General features: G+C 41.1%; 1 protein-coding gene across 1 annotated transcript in view; it reads right to left on the bottom strand.

Moving 5' to 3' along the window:
- Positions 1–3,120: 3,120 nt before the first annotated feature.
- The window catches only part of GPATCH2L (G-patch domain containing 2 like), a 59,674-nt gene continuing 45,677 nt past the window's right edge, over positions 3,121–17,117 (bottom strand). The window contains exons 9-10 of the mRNA XM_052646528.1: positions 15,004–15,098; positions 3,121–8,731 (exon numbers count right to left, since the gene is read on the bottom strand). Coding sequence (XP_052502488.1) covers positions 8,571–8,731; positions 15,004–15,098 — 256 coding nt within the window. The 3' untranslated portion in view covers positions 3,121–8,570. The remainder of the gene's footprint in view (positions 8,732–15,003; positions 15,099–17,117) is intronic.

Raw genomic sequence — 17,117 nt, 5'->3', positions numbered from 1 at the left:
TTCATCGTTAGTAAGGATAATGCCCGAGTCTCCAACAAGAAGTCCTCTGAGAAAGGAAGCTCCAACAAGGCACCCAAGGTCAAAAAGAGGTGACAAAATGGGTCTATCTCATCCCTGAAACTCAAACTAGAATCTTACCAACAGTAGCAAGTAAAAATAGACACCTTGAGATGGCTTTCCTTACGGATGGTAATTATCAATGAAAAAGTGCTTCCCTCCTATCAGAGCTTTAAGCCAGCACATTCAGGCAAAGGAACTCATCAGCGCATGACTATTACTGAAGTAAAGGAGGTGAGGGCAGAGGCAGACTTTCAGTCTGGCTGGACTGACCTACTGACCAGTCTGCCTGTCTGGAGGCTGAGACAGTACAGAAGCAGGAGAAAAATCAGGAGAGCAGGGTCAGAAAAGGCAGAATTCCAGAAAGGAAGCAGTTACGTGGCATCAAGACATCAGGAGTGTCTCTTCCCATGTACCCCAGCATAGCTAGGACATGGAAGCAACCTAGATGTCCATCAGCAGATGAACGGATAAGAAAGCCGTGGTGCATATACACAGTGGAATATTACTCAGGTGTGAAAAAGAATGCATTTGAGTCAGTTCGAATGAGATGGATGAAACAGAAGCCTACTATACAGAGTGAAGTCAGTCAGAAAGAGAAACACCAATACAGTATAGTAACACACACATATATATAGAATTTAGAAAGATGGTAACAAGGATTCTATATGCAAGGCAGCAAAAGAGACACAGATGTAAAGAACAGACTATTATTGGACTATGCGGGAGAAGGCAAGGGGGGGCTGATATGAGAACAGCATTGAAACACGTATTTTACCATATGTAAAACAGATGACCAGCGCAAGTTCGAAGCATGAAGCTGAACACTCAAAGCTGGTGCTCTGGGACAGCCTAGAGGGATGGCGTGGGGAGGGAAGGAGGAGAGGGTGTTCGGGGTGGGGGAGGGGGTGCAGGTACTCCTGAGGCTGAGTTGTGTTGATGAGTGGCAGGGGCCACCACAGAGATGTGAAGCGACTATCCTCCAATTAAAAAAAATTTTTTTAAGCGTCTCTTATGTCTCCTGCATTGGCAGGCGGGTTCTTTACCACTAGTACCACCTGGGAAGCCCAAAGATCAACCTAAAGACAAAATTTTGGCAACTAGAGGTCATTGGTGAACCAGGCAAGAACAATTATAACCGTTCAACGGGTGAGGGTGGCAGCCAGGTTTTAGTATGTTTGCTCTTAGCCCCAGGGGCATGTTGGCTGCACAACCTTGTTTTAAAAAGACTGTCCCACCACCACCCCATTCCTGTGTAACTGGCCTGTGGTTCGGTTGAGGGAATTAGGGTTTGTTTTTTTTTTTAATCTTCCCAGATGATCCCAGTGTGCAGCCAGGGTTAAAAACTACTGCTTCAGTGGATTGAGAATTAACAGAAAGTGCAGGAAAGGGCAGTACTTTTAGTGCTAGTCAAGAGGTTCAAAGAGTTGAGGAAAGGTATTTTTGTTTGAAGGGGAAGTCTTTGAACGTGTTTAAATGCAAAGCTGTACGTGTCAGGAGTGAGAAGTTGTATTGAGCAAGGCATCTGATCTAGGGAGAGGCCCCGAGTGTAGAAGGGATTCTTTAGGCGCAGGACAGGCATTTCCAAGACAAAGAGGAGGTGAGGAAGGGTGTATGTGAAGGTGTGTAAGTGGCCTTTCCCCCTCTAATGCTCTATTATCTCTTAGAGGAAGGTGAGATTCCAGCTGGGAGTGAAAGGTAGGAACTGGAAGGGTTTAAAATGGTCAGTTTGTGAGAGCTAGTGACAACAGGTGGGAGACTAAGACAAATATTTAGAGCAGTTCAAACTGTCACCATGACTCGGCGGTGGCAGACGTTTCATGGAGAAATACATGGCCCGCTGTGGGCGGGGGTGCAGGGAGCCAGGTGCGGAGTCTACACCCAGTGAAGTGAGCTGACTTACATCACCAAGGCCATTGGTACGTTCTTGGATAATTTCTTTCCTTTTTCAATTAAACATTTGCATGAGGGATCTGCAAGGGTCAGAACTCACTTTTAGGGAAAGAAAACATTGAATTTCATGTCTTGAAAATTTTATATACTCCCATACCTTGATAAAATCTAGTAAAACTACCACATTTAGCCAGAGGTGCTTTTTAACTAGTTTTTGAGATGGAAAAGAAAAATCATGTCATGCTTTAAAACACTACAAAAATTGAAAGGTGAGCTAAACCGTGTTATGCATGTGTATTAGTCGTGTTTTTTATTTTCTATGTATTATGATGTTTGACATCTTAAACAAGGTTTCTGGATGGGGAGACTGCCCCTCCCAGGGGTGGCCAGTTCTTAGACCCAGCAAGGGACTCAGCCCGCAGCATGCGTCTGATGTGCAAACTAACCAGGTCCGTGGAGACATACCTCCTCCCTTTGACCTGCATATCTCAGGCTGCAATCATCCCAGGCCAAGCATCCGGCAACTGGAGCCTTAAGGACCAGGAATAATTGGGAATTATTCACTAGCCATTCCTAAACTGTTCTCCCTGCCCTGCTTTGCCTTTCCCAAGGAAACCCCCATCAAGGCCCTGGCCTAAAACTATCCCTTGCTCCCATCCTCTGCCTTCTAACCCAAACTTGGTGTGGCCCTGCCTGGCAAGCCATGCCTCTTGTTTCCAGGGGAACTGTAACATTAGACTTTTCTTTCAATGGCACTGACCTCTTTCCATGTCATCACTCAGTTGCATTTATAAAGATCCAGGCACAAAACATGAGCATCGGAGGAAATGGAGAACTCCTCCGTAGCTACACATCTTCCCAGAAAGAACTTTGGTTCACAGGCTTTAGTAATCAAAGTCAGACACAGGCCAATTCAAAGAAATAAAATCTAAAGGAAAAATGGTCATGACTTCATTTCAAAACTTTAAGATTACTGTCTTCTGAAACACTGAATAGGAAGTCAGCCAAAGAAAACATATAAGACGCTGTTACTACGGGTCCCCAACCCCTGTGGAATCACTAGGTGAAATGTAAAACAAAGACAATAGGGTGTGATTAACTGGGATCACTGAAAATTGATTTTTACATGCTCTGAAGTACTGAGATTAATTCCCAGCAAAAGACAACCAATAACCCAACAGGTATTTATTACACAATAGCTATGTATTGGAGGTGGGTTTCCCCCTCCTTTTTTTTTTTTTTTTCATTTTTGTGAGCCACACTTTAAAGGCTTCATCAGTATGATGCTGGAAAATACATGACATTTTCCCATGAAACTACGACGTAATGAACAGGTATCATAAACTCATGGATGGCAGTATCTTACACAAATGTTTTACTGTCAATGGTGAAAAACAACTTATTACACACAGACTAAAAATCCAGTTGTATTTTAACCAATTTTTTAAAAAAGCTGTTTTCCATCCATCTAAAAACGGCCTCGATGGCATTCTTCTCCACATCATCCTTTCTCATTATTTCCAGATCTTTCAGGACCTTGAGGGGAAAAGTATGGTAAATAAAGACATTTAATAGTTTCTGCAAAGAACCATACACAAAACATTTCCATACTTATGGAGAAAAGTATAAGAGCACCTCAGAGCTTAGTGGGGATACCAGTATATTAAAACACTTCTTTACAACTATGGCAAAGCCTGCAGTTCTAACACGTCACATGGAATCCCCTGGAGGGCTTGGAAGAGTGCTGGGCCTCACCCTCAGCTTCTGATTCAGCCGATCTGGTCAGCAAGAGAATGTGTGGGTGCTGTTGTTCTCAGGGGCCTAGTAAGCTTGCTCTATGCGTCTCCTTCTCTTCTCGCCTTCTCACTCTGGATCTTGCCAATATTCCTTTCCTTGATGAACACCTTCAGGATCTGCCCTGCTCTTCAAATACTGTGCTTGAAAAATTTATTCCCCACATTTGGCAATTTTACCTAGTGCAGTGGCAGGAAAATGTTGTCTTTGGGCCATTAAGTTTGTTTTGCTGAGCTTCTTACAAACTTTATAACCCACACTCTTCAGCCAAGATTACTCGATATCCTTGTTTCAACGTTGCTCTTTGTAGGCATTTGATGTTCATCTGTTTTGCGATCTTAACGTAGATGAAGGCATCACTGGACCACTTGTGTTCAGTGCTAACAGCTGCTGCTGCTGCTAAGTCGCTTCAGTTGTATCTCACCCTGTGCGACCCCAGAGATAGCAGCCCACCAGGCTCCCCTGTCCCTGGGATTCTCCAGGAAAGAACACTGGAGTGGGTTGCTATTTCCTTCTCCAATGCATGAAAGTGAAAAGTGAAAGAAGTCGCTTAGTCGTGTCCGACTCTTTGCAACCCCATGGACTGCAGCCTACCAGGCTCCTCCGTCCATGGGATTTTCCAGGCAAGAGTACTGGAGTGGGGTGCCATCGCCTTCTCCAAGTGCTAACAGCAGAACCCACCAATTTCCTCAACTTCTTCCTCTGTGCCAGTTTTCTAATGGGGTAGAAACCCAACCTGAATGCTGTCACTGTCGGTCACTCCACTGTCACGACTACAGTGGGAGATCAGGAGATAAGGAAATACTGACAACTAAAATGGGCATTAACCAAGGAAGCAACTGCCAGTAAGAGCAACCTGCTTCCACCACCGCTCCCACCATCATGCGAACCATGATACAGTCTATAAGCTATGCCCCAACTACAATGTAGCCACAGCTGCCAGAGAAAGTCACTCTGCTCTCATCCCAGCTCAAGGTAAGGGTCACCCAACATGCAGAATGCTGAATATGGATTCTAACACTGAGATTTTTACCTCACCTGATCCCCAGGAAACAAAAGCTTGTGGCTCAGAATCATGTAGTAAAGCCAAAATAAAGCAAAGACTTGACATGAATCATGCATCACCAGGAGACTTTGCCTTAAGCCAAAGTGGGGAACCCATCACACCAGCCATGACAGTGATCGCCTGGCTTCCTCGCTCAACACTCTGTGATTTGTTCGACTCTGGATGACTTCTGTGATAACTCCGCTCCTGTACTTGGAGCATCAAAACTTGCTGTGCTGTGGTCTAGACTGCACTTCTGGTTCCAAAATGCAGCGATATCTCAGATTCATCCATTTGGGATTCAGAAATAGTTGAATTCCCTGTCCAAGGTGTTGAGCTTCACTTAGCAAAGGATGCCATAAACATCACAGATTAATAATCTTTATTTCAGCTTTTGGTCATTTTGTTGCCAAAATGGCCTTTTTTGCAGCCTGTCTGTACAGCCCAGCAAAACAATGTCACCTGAAATTTCCAATTATGCTTGATTTCTATAGAATTCAAGGCCTATTTATCAAGAACACACCACTCAACAAAGATCATACTCTGCTTCTCCAAATTTGGCACCAAAGAACAGCTACTAATTTCTTCTGAATAGTTCTCAAAATGCAACAAAAGCTCTGATGCAAATGAAGTTGTTCCCTTTAAAACACTGAATCTGAAATATAATCTCAAATTCCCTTGAACCTGGAAGCAGAACTATCCTTTATGAAAGATGCTCATGCCAGTAAACAATGTCTTGATTTTCGTCCATTGTGAAAAATACCCAAGTCTAGGATCTAGACAGACAGACTACATAGCATGCTGGGATAAATCAGAATCCTGAAATAAGGAAGAACTGTGAAACTCTGCTTCAGTTATTACTTTTGAGCAGATCATACGTATGTGGCTCAAAAATTATCCTCAAAGGAAGTCAAGCTATCGGGTTTTCTTCCAACAGATTACAAAACTTGATTTTGAAATTATTTTTTTGTTGAAAGGTAACATTTTTCTTACTTTGTAACATTACACACTTTGATGTATAAAAAGGAAACGGAAAGCTTAAGATTCAAAATACTCTTGATTCTAAGGGTAGTCCTCTGGAATGGACTCATACAAAAAACAAGCAGAGTAAGCCAGGGAGTCTTCTGTAAGCATGCTCATGCAGCAGCTTTAAAGGAGGAGCACAGTTTACAGCCCTGTGCTGGAAACGTATTTGTGTGCTTAATGGCTATTCTCTTAGGCAATTAATTTTCTTTCCTGCTTATTACAGGTAGATATGGCATTTTGGGGCTTCCTGGTAGACCAGCTGGTAAAGAATCTGCCTGCAATGCAGGAGACCCCTGGTTCAATTCGTGAGTCGGGAAGATCCCCTGGAGAAGGGATAGGCCACCCACTCTAGTATTCATGGGCTTCCCTGGTGGCTCAGACAGAAAAGAATTCAGCCACAATGCAGGAGACCTGGGTTCGATCCCTGGGTTAGGAAGATCCCCTAGAGGAAGGCATGGCAACCCACTCCAGTACTCTTGCCTGGAGTATCCCCACGGACGGAGGAGCCTGGTGGGCTACAATCCATGGAGCTGCAAAGAGTCGGACATGACTGAGCAGCTAAGCACAGCACAGCATGGCATTCTGGGGTGCTCCCTGCTCAAAGTATTCAAAATATTCAGGAAAGATTGATCAAGAAAGATGATATACAGCTTGTCTGGCATACTGTTTCAAAAATATGAGTCTCAGAGTGACGCAGTTCTATCAGTGAAAAACAAAAGATTATAACCCAGGACTAAGAAAGTCTGAAAGTCTGGGAGTTTAGTCTTGGCTTGATTATGTGATTTGGGGCAAGTCACGAAGTTCTGTGACTATCCTTAACCCTATAAAATGGTAGTAATCACCTACCTTTTTATCACAGAGATATTTAAAATGTAAGTAAAACTGTTCATATAGATTACTTTTAATCACAGGTAAAAAGGAGAATTATTAGGTTATGTGTCATGAAGAAAAAGATGCTACCCAAACTACAGAGGTCTCAATAGGCCATTATCACAAGACCCATCTCTGCATGAGCCATGGAGCTTACTGCAAAGATAATACAAGTATTATGTTCGTGGATTTCTCCCTGAAATCCAACAAATTCTGTTAGAGATGTGTGCCTCAGGACACTACTGGGACTAAGGAAGAATGCACATATGCCAACAAAAAGCCACCTTCATCACTGAAACAACAGAGTAGAACCACTTTATAGTCAACATTGTTCCCTGTTCTGGTATGGGTGCAGCCTACGTGGCAAGGAAGTACATGCGCCACAACAAGAGCTCCTGGGTGCTCCCAGGCAAGCTGGGCGGGCTTGAGCACTGCTCCGCACTCTAATCTCCACCTGCCCCTGGTGCCACAGGATCCCGTGTTACGGACAACGGCCAGGTTCTCAGTCTTCGATCAAGTGCTACGGAAACTTAGCTTCCGGTCCCCCTTTCCCACCAGCTTCACAGCCGCTGCACTGACATGGGGCCATTCTGTAGCTACCACTGGCGAGGATGACAGTTTCCAAAGCACTACGAGAGCGCGGCCCACCCTTACGTTCTGTGTGAGAGGAGGCTCTGTCCCGCCAGGTGCCGAGCACGCGCTGCTCCAGAGCGCCACCAGAGCGCTTGAGAACCGCTCCTATGTATTTCAGAGTAAAAGCACTCAATTTGCACCAAAAAAGAGCTCTTCTGCCAACCAGGTCCCGGGATGACAGACACTCTTGATACCTTTTTAGAAAGGGTGGCTTTTCTCCAGTAGCTGTAGGCAGTCACATATTCCTCATTTTGACAAAGGATCGTCCCAACTTCAGGCATGGCTGTATATATAACTCCACAGGCAGCTAAGCCGTTGTAAACACGCCAAGTATAAAGTCATGTCGAAAAGACATTTTCCCTCCCCAAAGTATGGCCCCAAGAAGCCATTATCACAATAAAGTATGGATTTCTGCTACAGGTTACTGACCTATAATACTACCAGTAAAAGTCTCGTTTAGTACATAAAAGCTTACACCGTGACATGAGTATTTAGACACAATCCACTGACTATTTTAAATTTGCTGTACACCTAAAGGACCCATCTGTATGTATTCTTCATTACACCCATCTGAATGTATATATATAGATCCTCTTTTGGTAGAATACAGACTTTGGAGATGAGGCAACATACAATGCAGCTGCTGGCAACTCCAATAGGCCATCTAGAAAAATGGAGTAAGTTCCCAAGGCCCATGCTGCTGGTGTCTCTTCTGAGGCTTCAAATTAAGAACTGTCTGAATTTATCTTATTGGCACTCTGCTTGAATCAAGACAAGGCTCAAAAGCAAGCCTTATCTCCTGCAAATTAATTCCACACACAGGTCTTAACTCTGTGTTTGGAACTGACCGCAAATTTAGAACTTCCTCAAATGGTATTAATAGCACTACACAAAAAATAGGCAAAAGCAGTTACTGCTTTTTCAAGAAAAACAAGACATATCTGCAAAAAATCAACAGCTCTGTAAACAGAGCTGTAGCTAACTTGGGACAACAATAGCAATTTAACATATATAGCATTGGATGACCTTTTTTTAAAAAAACTGCAGTCTAAATACTTCATAATAATAAAAAAAAGATTTGCACAACATGATTTTCCAAGAGAAAGAGTTCACTTCTTTGTTTGAAGAGGAGTCAGTCCTGATGGCGAAAAGGCTGGGAATGTCAATTAAGATATGCAAGACAATATAATACAAAGTCTAATATTTGTTTCAACGACATCCAGTCAGCTCCTGGTGGGTGAAATACTGCGGTCTAGCTGTAACCAGGGCTCTTCTCCTGTGGCATTTTAAAAAACGCAGCTGCTGCTGAGTCAGTGGCTTTCTCTGCGGCAGAGGTCCTGACCAGCCACTCAGAGTCTGGAGGTTTGGGGGCCTGTGACGCTGGCGTAGCTGACTCCACTGCATCCATGTGAACTGGTAAGGGTGTTGCGGTTAAATAAGGAGGAAAAAAGTCAAAGAGAGACAAATTAGAATGAGAGGCATGTCAACACAAAACTTTCTTAATCCTTATATTTTATGTCCTATTAAACCAAGCAGCTACATAGGGTTTCTTTCTTCTTTTCTAACCAAAAACTAAAGGCAAGATTTAAGTATGATAAGTATTTCTCCACATCAGAAAATAGGTTTAACTGAACAAATGAATAAATTCAGGAGTACAAATTCTTAATGTACTAATAACCACTTATGAAGCATTTACATGCCAGGAACTATACTATATAAACACTGTATACTTACAATCTTATTTCTTAATGCAAACTCTTAGAAATAGGTATTGCCATCTCCATTTTTTAGGTCAGAAAACTGAGGCATAGAGAAAGCAGATAATTCGTTCAGAGACACGGCTGTTTAAGTAGCAAGACTCAAACTCATATACTAGACTCCAAGCCCTCTGCTCTTTCTATAATGTTCCATGCCTCCAATATGACAGTGTCATGAATAAACACTGAACAGTAAGGCAAAAAAATTACACAGCCGGGCCATCTGTTTTCAGCAAGGACATTAAGACATTCTAGACAGGATGACCACTGCTTGTGCAGGGCTGTCCTATTTCTTTCAGGACACCTAACTTTCCGGACCTATCCCTGAATGCTCAAAGCATTCCCAGTCACTGTGACAACCCAACACTGCCCCCACATTTGCACATGCCCCCTGAGCAGAGTAGTACAAACCACCATCACTCTACTGAAAACAAATATACACTAAAATAAAGCAAAACATTAAAAATTTCATTTTTATCCTGTCACAATAATTCTACTCCCAGGAATATAATCTAGAAAAGTAATTTTCAAATTATGGGTCACAAAACCAATGTAGTAGGTCATGACAAATACATTTTTTTTTTCCGTTAATGAGAAAGAACAGAAAATATCAGAGGGAACCCAAAGGTTTATTTCAGATTTTACAGGTACACCCAATATATATTCAAACATGAATTTCTTACTGTGAGTTACCAGGAAAAAATATCGAAAGCTATTACTCTATGGCACATATACAAGTTTTTTAGAGGGCAGCAGTTATTTCAGAACCTCAACCCCAGCAGCAACAAATACATATGACATCACCACCCAAATCTCTCTTTTTCACACACAAGTACGCATGCTCATTCACTCTAATTTAAGTGAAAATAAATTTCATAAAAAACTGTACCTACCATTACCACAAGGTCATCAACCATGAGGAAAAAACTATCTGAGAAAAACTTTTTGTGCTGGCCACATATATATTTCTTTTACTATGGCAAAATACACATGAACTACACCATTCTGATAATTTCTAAGCATACTCCTCAGTAGCATTCAGTCCATCCACACTGTTGCACAACCATCACCACCATCCATGTCCAGAACTTTTTCTTCATCCCAAATGGAAATTCTCTACTCATTAAACAATAACTCCCCATTCTCCTCCTCCCCCAGCCCTTGGCAACCACCATTTTACTTTCTGTTTCTAAGAATCTGATTTGTTTCAGGTACCTCTTCTAAGTGGAATCAAATAGTATTCATCCTTTTGTGTCTGGCTTATTTTCCTTAACACATTGCCTTCATTCATATTGTAACGTGTTTCATAATTTCATTCTGATAATTAAAGTTTTCAGGTTGAATAATAACTTGTTGAATGTATAGACCACATCTTGTTTATCCACTCATCCGGTGATGAACATTTGGGTTGTTTCTACTTTTGGACTGCTGTGAATAATGTTGCTATGAACACAGGTGTACAAATACCTATTTCAATCCTTGCTTTCAATTCTTTCAGGTGATACATATCCAGAAACAGAACTGCTGGGTCACAGGGTAATTTTGTGTCTAAATTTTTGAGGAACCACCAGATCTTTACACATAGTGGCTGCACTATTTTATATTCCCGCCAGCAATATACAAGCTTTCCAATTTCTCCACATTCTTCAAACAACACATGCTGTTTTTTGTGTTTGTTTGCTTATTTTGATACAGCCATTGTAAGAACCGAGAAATGGCCGAGAAAAACTTCTGCGTATGTTCTCCCACAGAATGGTGCAATACTTTCCCCAGCAGCACAAACCAGCATAAGAGTAAGAATATGATTGTCATAAGAATATGATTGAAATGCTTATTAAGAATGATTAACTGTAATATATTTATCATGCTCAGAAATGGAATACTATACATATGGCAATAATGAATGGATTCTGGTAGGATAAAATGTGAATGGAATCAAGAACTAGGTGAAACTTGTAACTTATAAAATATGACATTCCATTTACAGAAGCTTCAAAAAGATGTAAAACTAGACAATATACTGCTTAGAGATACATGTGTCTGTCAAAACTATTTGAAAACAACAAAGAATGACAAATAATTAACCAAAAATATATATTAGGATCATATATTCCCACTCTCTTTCAGACAGTGGGAAGACAATTTTAAAAAAAGACATTCTTTTTTTTTTTTCCTAAGGGAATCTTTTTGTTTGTTTGAATATTTATTTATTTGACTGCGCCAGGTCTTAGTTATGGTACTCGGCATCTTGGGTTTTTGTTGCAGCACGTGGTGTCCTTGTTGCAGCATGCAAGATCCTAGTTGCAGCATGCGAGATCTTTAGTTGCAGCATGCGAGATCTTTAGTTGCAGCATGCAAACTCTTGCAGTTGTGGCATAAGAGATCTGGTTCCCTCACCAAGGACTGACTCCAGGTCGAGTCTCAGCCACCGGACTGCCAGAGAAGTCCTGATGCTCTTGTTTATAAAGCAGATGGTGGGCACATGGATACTTGCTGTATTGTTTTTCTTTACACCACGTATATATTCTATAAACGTTCTTCTGAGGACATTCAATATTTATTTTCAAAAACATTTTTAACTTTAAAAAACATTTAAACTAATTAAAAGGCATAGTAGGCAATAAGAATCTGCCCTATGACTCCTGAGACAAGGGCCAACCTAAAATGGAACTACTGAATCCAATCATAGGGTTAGAATAATACTGAGAGTAACTCTGTTTTAAAGATTCTGTTCACTTACTTCATACATTACATATCTAACGAGACAGTTCTTTGTGTGGAGCAGTGTTTTTAGATGCTGGGGGTGCAGCAGTGAGTAAGACAGGTAAACCTCCTGCCCTGGTGAACGCACTGCTACCACGGCTGGCCCAGTATCTGAAATCTTATACAGCTAATGAACAGGCTAACTGCTGGGCACCCTTCCAAGGACACATATCCTCTCCCAAGAAGGTCAAGAGAGGCTCCTGGAAGGGCCAATACAGTCAGGGCTTTGGGGACTTCCCTGGCAGTCCAGTGGCTAGGACTCTGGACTTCCACTGCAGGGAGCACAGTTGGGAAATTAAGATCCCACCCTCCCCGCCACACACAAAAACAAGGAGTCAGGACTCTCAACAGAACACCTTGTCATCCCAATTCTCCTTTACCTAAAGCTATGTGTTTACCTTTTGAAAAAAAAAAGGGAATTTGCACACCCAAAGCTCTGATTTGCCACTCTAACAAAGAAAATCATCACAAGAAAAAGAAGTCTTGTTTCCATCTAAGTTCCTTATGGTTCTTATAACTACTTAGTCTCTCAAATTTTCAAGAAGATAACCCTTTTTTCTTTTCTAGTTGCATTCTTTAAGAACATACACAATAGCTGGTTCACTTCAGCATGGGGCAGACAGTACTGAGAAGTCCCTGTTCTGGTGTATCAACCTTAAAAGCAGGTTAATACACTTACTCACTAGGATCCAGGGTGGATCCCTGTGCACTAAGCACAAGCATGTTTTAAAGCCACAGAGGGAAGGGGAGTGGAGATGGATCTACCCAGAGACCCCATGACAAGGTCCTTCTCCCTGGTCTTTGCTAATATTAATACAAGAAGACGGGAAGGCACGTTTTTCTTTTTTGTTCTTCACCTTTCTAGTCTTCTTAATATCTTTAAATCCAGTCAATTTCAACTCAAAACTTTCCACTAATGGGGGAGGGGGAAAGGGAAAAGATTTGTGGCTGCATGTTTAAGAAAGAAGCTGAATTCATCACGGTGACAGGGGAGAGTGTTGGCAGAGATCTGAGCTATTTATTCTTTTAGGAAAATCCTATAAAGAATGACACAAGGAAGCCTCTATCTGCAGTCTTGTTCATCACACTGGTGAAGAGTCCGATAACAGATGTATGCAGGAGCGTGATTTAGTGCCAGGAGCTGGCCCCTGATGTGTATTAATACAGCGGCAAAGCGGAACGCACCTCTCTTCATCACTCATTTCTATAAAAGAGGTGGAATCCGAGATGGCCCGATGTTAGGCAGAGCAAGCCCATTTGTTCTACTGACTGATGGCGCGGGCTTGGGCTATGTCCTTCACCTCCATGGGGCACTCAGGTTGTGGATAGGAAAAAAAAAAAAAGAAATGTTCAGTGAAGCAGGCTTTAGTCAACAAGTGAGAGGAGTTGGGCTCAGCAGGGGAAATGTTTAAGGCTCAAGTCTTCTTAATACCTCCCAGTACACTTCCTGATTTGAATGGAGTAAGGATTGTGAATTCTTCTCAACAGTTCTGCTCTTATCATCAATTAAAAGCTAAAAACATAAGCTAGATATTAAGGGGGGGAAAAAAAAACAAAAAGATAAAAGAGGGGAGACTACGTTTTACTGCCTCTATTAATTCCACAGACTGGATGAAGACCTGGGTTTTGACGTGGAGTCATGGTTTGGAAGCAATCCTGTCATATACAGGACCAAACACCTGCAGTGTTTAAGAGGGCAGCTTGAGAGTCACAGGGAAACTGGACTGAATCTTGGTCTACAATTTATCAACCATGTAACCTCAGTGACTATTTTAACCTCTCTAGGCCTCAATTTTCCCATGCGTAAACTGGGAATAAAAAACAGCATCTCCTTGATTAAGTTGTTGCAAAGATTAAGTGAAATAACTCAGACAAAATGTTCAGTTCATGGCATGACCATGTGAAAACTCACTAAAAAATAAAGCTTCCTACAACCATCAGAACTGTGATTGAGACTGTTCAGTATGAGCCACTGTCCAGTAGCCATCCAAACAGAAGCTCACACAGGTCAGTTTCAGAGTATGCTGAAACTTACTAGTAAGTTAGAGAGATAGCAGTTTCTATCTGTCTGAGATCTATCTACTCTTCTATCTATCTACTCTTTTACTCAGGTATCAAGTGCTCTGATCTATATATTATTGGGCTGGACAAAAAGTTCACTTGGGTTTTGCCTTAAGCGATAATGGATAAATTGGAATGAACTTTTTGGCCAACCCAATATCTATTTTCTGAAAAGAATAAAATAATTTATGATATACTCAATTCCCTCAGAGTGAATTCACTATCAGCAAGAAAATATCCCTAAGTACTTCTCAGAGGTCCTACAAGCAGATACACTCTTTTTAACCAGAGTAATTTATCCTAAAATGTACTGGAATGTATAAAGTATTTCCAATGATTACTAATTACATTTAATTATCTTAACTCCAAAAAAAACTATTTACAGACATCCAATATTCTCGATGATATAAATAACTATGTAATTATCCCGCTTTTTTCATCTAAGGATAACATACATACAGAGCATCTAAATCAATGAATCTTTATATGTGCATATACTCATGTAATCCCCACCAAGTTCATGATATAAAGCATTTCCAGCATCGCAAAAAAATGTTTTATGTCATCCTCTGGTCTCTACCCTACACTGAACGTAACTACTATTTTGGTTTCTATAACTAGTTTTGCCCAGAAAACTTTTAAGTTTTAACTTGAAAACTTAATTAGAAATTTCATGACTAGAAAAATACTAGCACTCTACTAGACATTAGGAAAATGATACTGCACTTACTGTCCACCAGACATGAAAGCAAATGAACCCATGTGGCTCCTTTGCTACTGACTAAACCGCCACCCCACCAGGGTTTCATGACCACACATCTGACTTCCGGTCTGTGCTGCAGCAGAAGTGCAGATGACTCCAGACTGCTGACGGCGAAACACAGGGATTCAAACCAAGAAAGCAGAAGACAGTGAAAAGCACAGACTTTAGGGTCAGGGAGACTTCAAGCAAATTACTTTTCACATTCTCAGTTTTCCCATATAAAATGGGAATAAAATGACCTACTTTCTCATAAAGCTGAGATGAGAAGGTGTATAAAACGTATAATTTACTGCCTGACACACAGCAGGTGGTCAATAAAGGATAACTACGTATCTAATTACCGGCATTTGGGCTGGACAGAGACGCTGTGGCCACAGGTTTCCGTTTCCTCTTGATGTCACGTGAACATGGGGGCCCCAGGTGTATGTTTGCCTGTCTGCAGAGATGAGGAAGAAAAAATACTGCTTTAACTGTGTAATTCTTATTGTAAGACATTATGTTCAGCCCAGATGAAACGCCTCACCCATTACACACATATACTAACAAAATGGGCACACCACCCTTTGCCATCAAGTGTCAGTACAAGATTATTCAGAATTAATCCTGACTTACTCTTCACACACAATATATAACCATTTTAAACTTACTACCTGAATTCAGAACAGACATTCAAGATTAATTTCAATAAATATGTGCTTCATTACATGCTGGTTTTGTACAATTATTTTTCATAAAAACCGCAACTGTTCTAAGCTTGTTAATGAAATACTTACTCCCAAGTGGTAATATATTGAAAAGTTTAATGCTGCATGAACACAGATATTTGCATAGAATTTTAATAGCAGGTTTAACCCTTCTATCAGTATAAATCTGGATTTCTAATAGTGACTGTGTCACAAAATAAGTTTAGTTTCTGTGATTTTTAAAAATAATAATTTATGTGCTAATAATAGGTTCCCTGAAATATTCAGATTATTTAAAAAAGAAAACAGTAAGAACTTCAAAGCTGGAAAAGCAAACGATTCTCTGAAAGGCAGTGGACTTGACACTGAAATTTCTGGCAGGCTATTTTATATAATTTTTATTTTATATTGGAGTATAGTTGATTTAATATCTGTCAAGATGGCGTCCACCAGAGCAAGACCCAGTTTTACCCACAGCCAGTCCCTCCCACCAAGAAGCTTCTACAAGCCTCTTATCCTCATCCATCAGAGGGCATACAGAATGAAAATCACAATCACAGAAAACTAATCAAACTGATCATATGGATCACAACCTTGTCTAACTCAATGAAGCTATGAGCCATGCTGTGTAGGGCCACCCAAGACAGATGGGTCATGGTGGAGAATTCTGACAAAACGTGGTCCACTGGAGAAGGGAATGGCAAACTGCTTCAGCATTCTTGCCTTGAGAACCCCACGAATGGTATGAAAAGGCAAAAAGATGACACTGAAAGATGACCTCCCCAGGTCGCTAGATGCTCAATATGCTACTAGAGAAGAGCAGAGAAATAGCTCCAGAAAGAATGAAGGGGCTGAGCCAAGCAAAAACAGTGCCCAACTGTGGATACGCATGGTGGTGAAAGTGAAGTCCAATGCTGTAAAGAGCAATACTGCATACAAACCTGGAATGTTAGGTCCGTGCATCAAGGTAAATTGGAAGTGGTCAAACAGGAGATGGCAAGAATGAACATTGACATTGTAGGAATCAGTGAACTAAAATGGACCAGAATGGGCAAATTTAATTCAAATGACCATTATATCCACTACTGTGGGCAAGAATCCCTTAGAAAAAATAGGGTAGTCCTCATAGTCAACAAAACAGTCTGAACTACAATATTGGATGTAATCTCAAAAACGACAGTATGATCTCTATTCGTTTCCAAGGCAAACCATTCAATATCACAGTAATTCAAGTCTATGCCCCGACCACTAATGCCAAAGAAGCTGAAGTTGAACAGTTCTGTGAATATCTACAAGACTTCCTAGAACTGACACCAAAGATGTCCTTTTTTATCATGCAAAAGTAGGAAGTCAAGAGATACCTGGAGTATCAGGCAAGTTTGGTCTTGGAGTACAAAATAAAGCAGGGCAAAGACTAACAGTTTTGCCAAGATTATGCCCTGGTTATAGCAAACATTCTCTTATAACAATACAAGAGATGACTCTACACCTGGACATCACCAGATGGTCAATACTGAAATCAGACTGAATATATTCTTTGCAGCCAAAGATGGAGAAGCTCTATACAGTCAGCAAAATCAAGGCTGGGAGCTGACTGTGGCTAAGATCATGAACTCCTTATTGCAAAATTCAGACTTAAATTGAAGAAAGAAGGGAAAACCACTAAGCCATTAAGGTATGACCTAAATCAAATCCCTTACGATTATACAGTAGAAGTGACAGATAGATTCAAAGGAATAGATCTGATAGAGTGCCTGAAGAACTATGAACAA

Source organism: Budorcas taxicolor, chromosome 10 (assembly GCF_023091745.1).
Source record: "Budorcas taxicolor isolate Tak-1 chromosome 10, Takin1.1, whole genome shotgun sequence".
Lineage (NCBI taxonomy): Eukaryota > Metazoa > Chordata > Mammalia > Artiodactyla > Bovidae > Budorcas > Budorcas taxicolor.
Note: the sequence above shows the minus strand (reverse complement) of the source record. Positions and strands in the feature narration are given on the sequence as shown.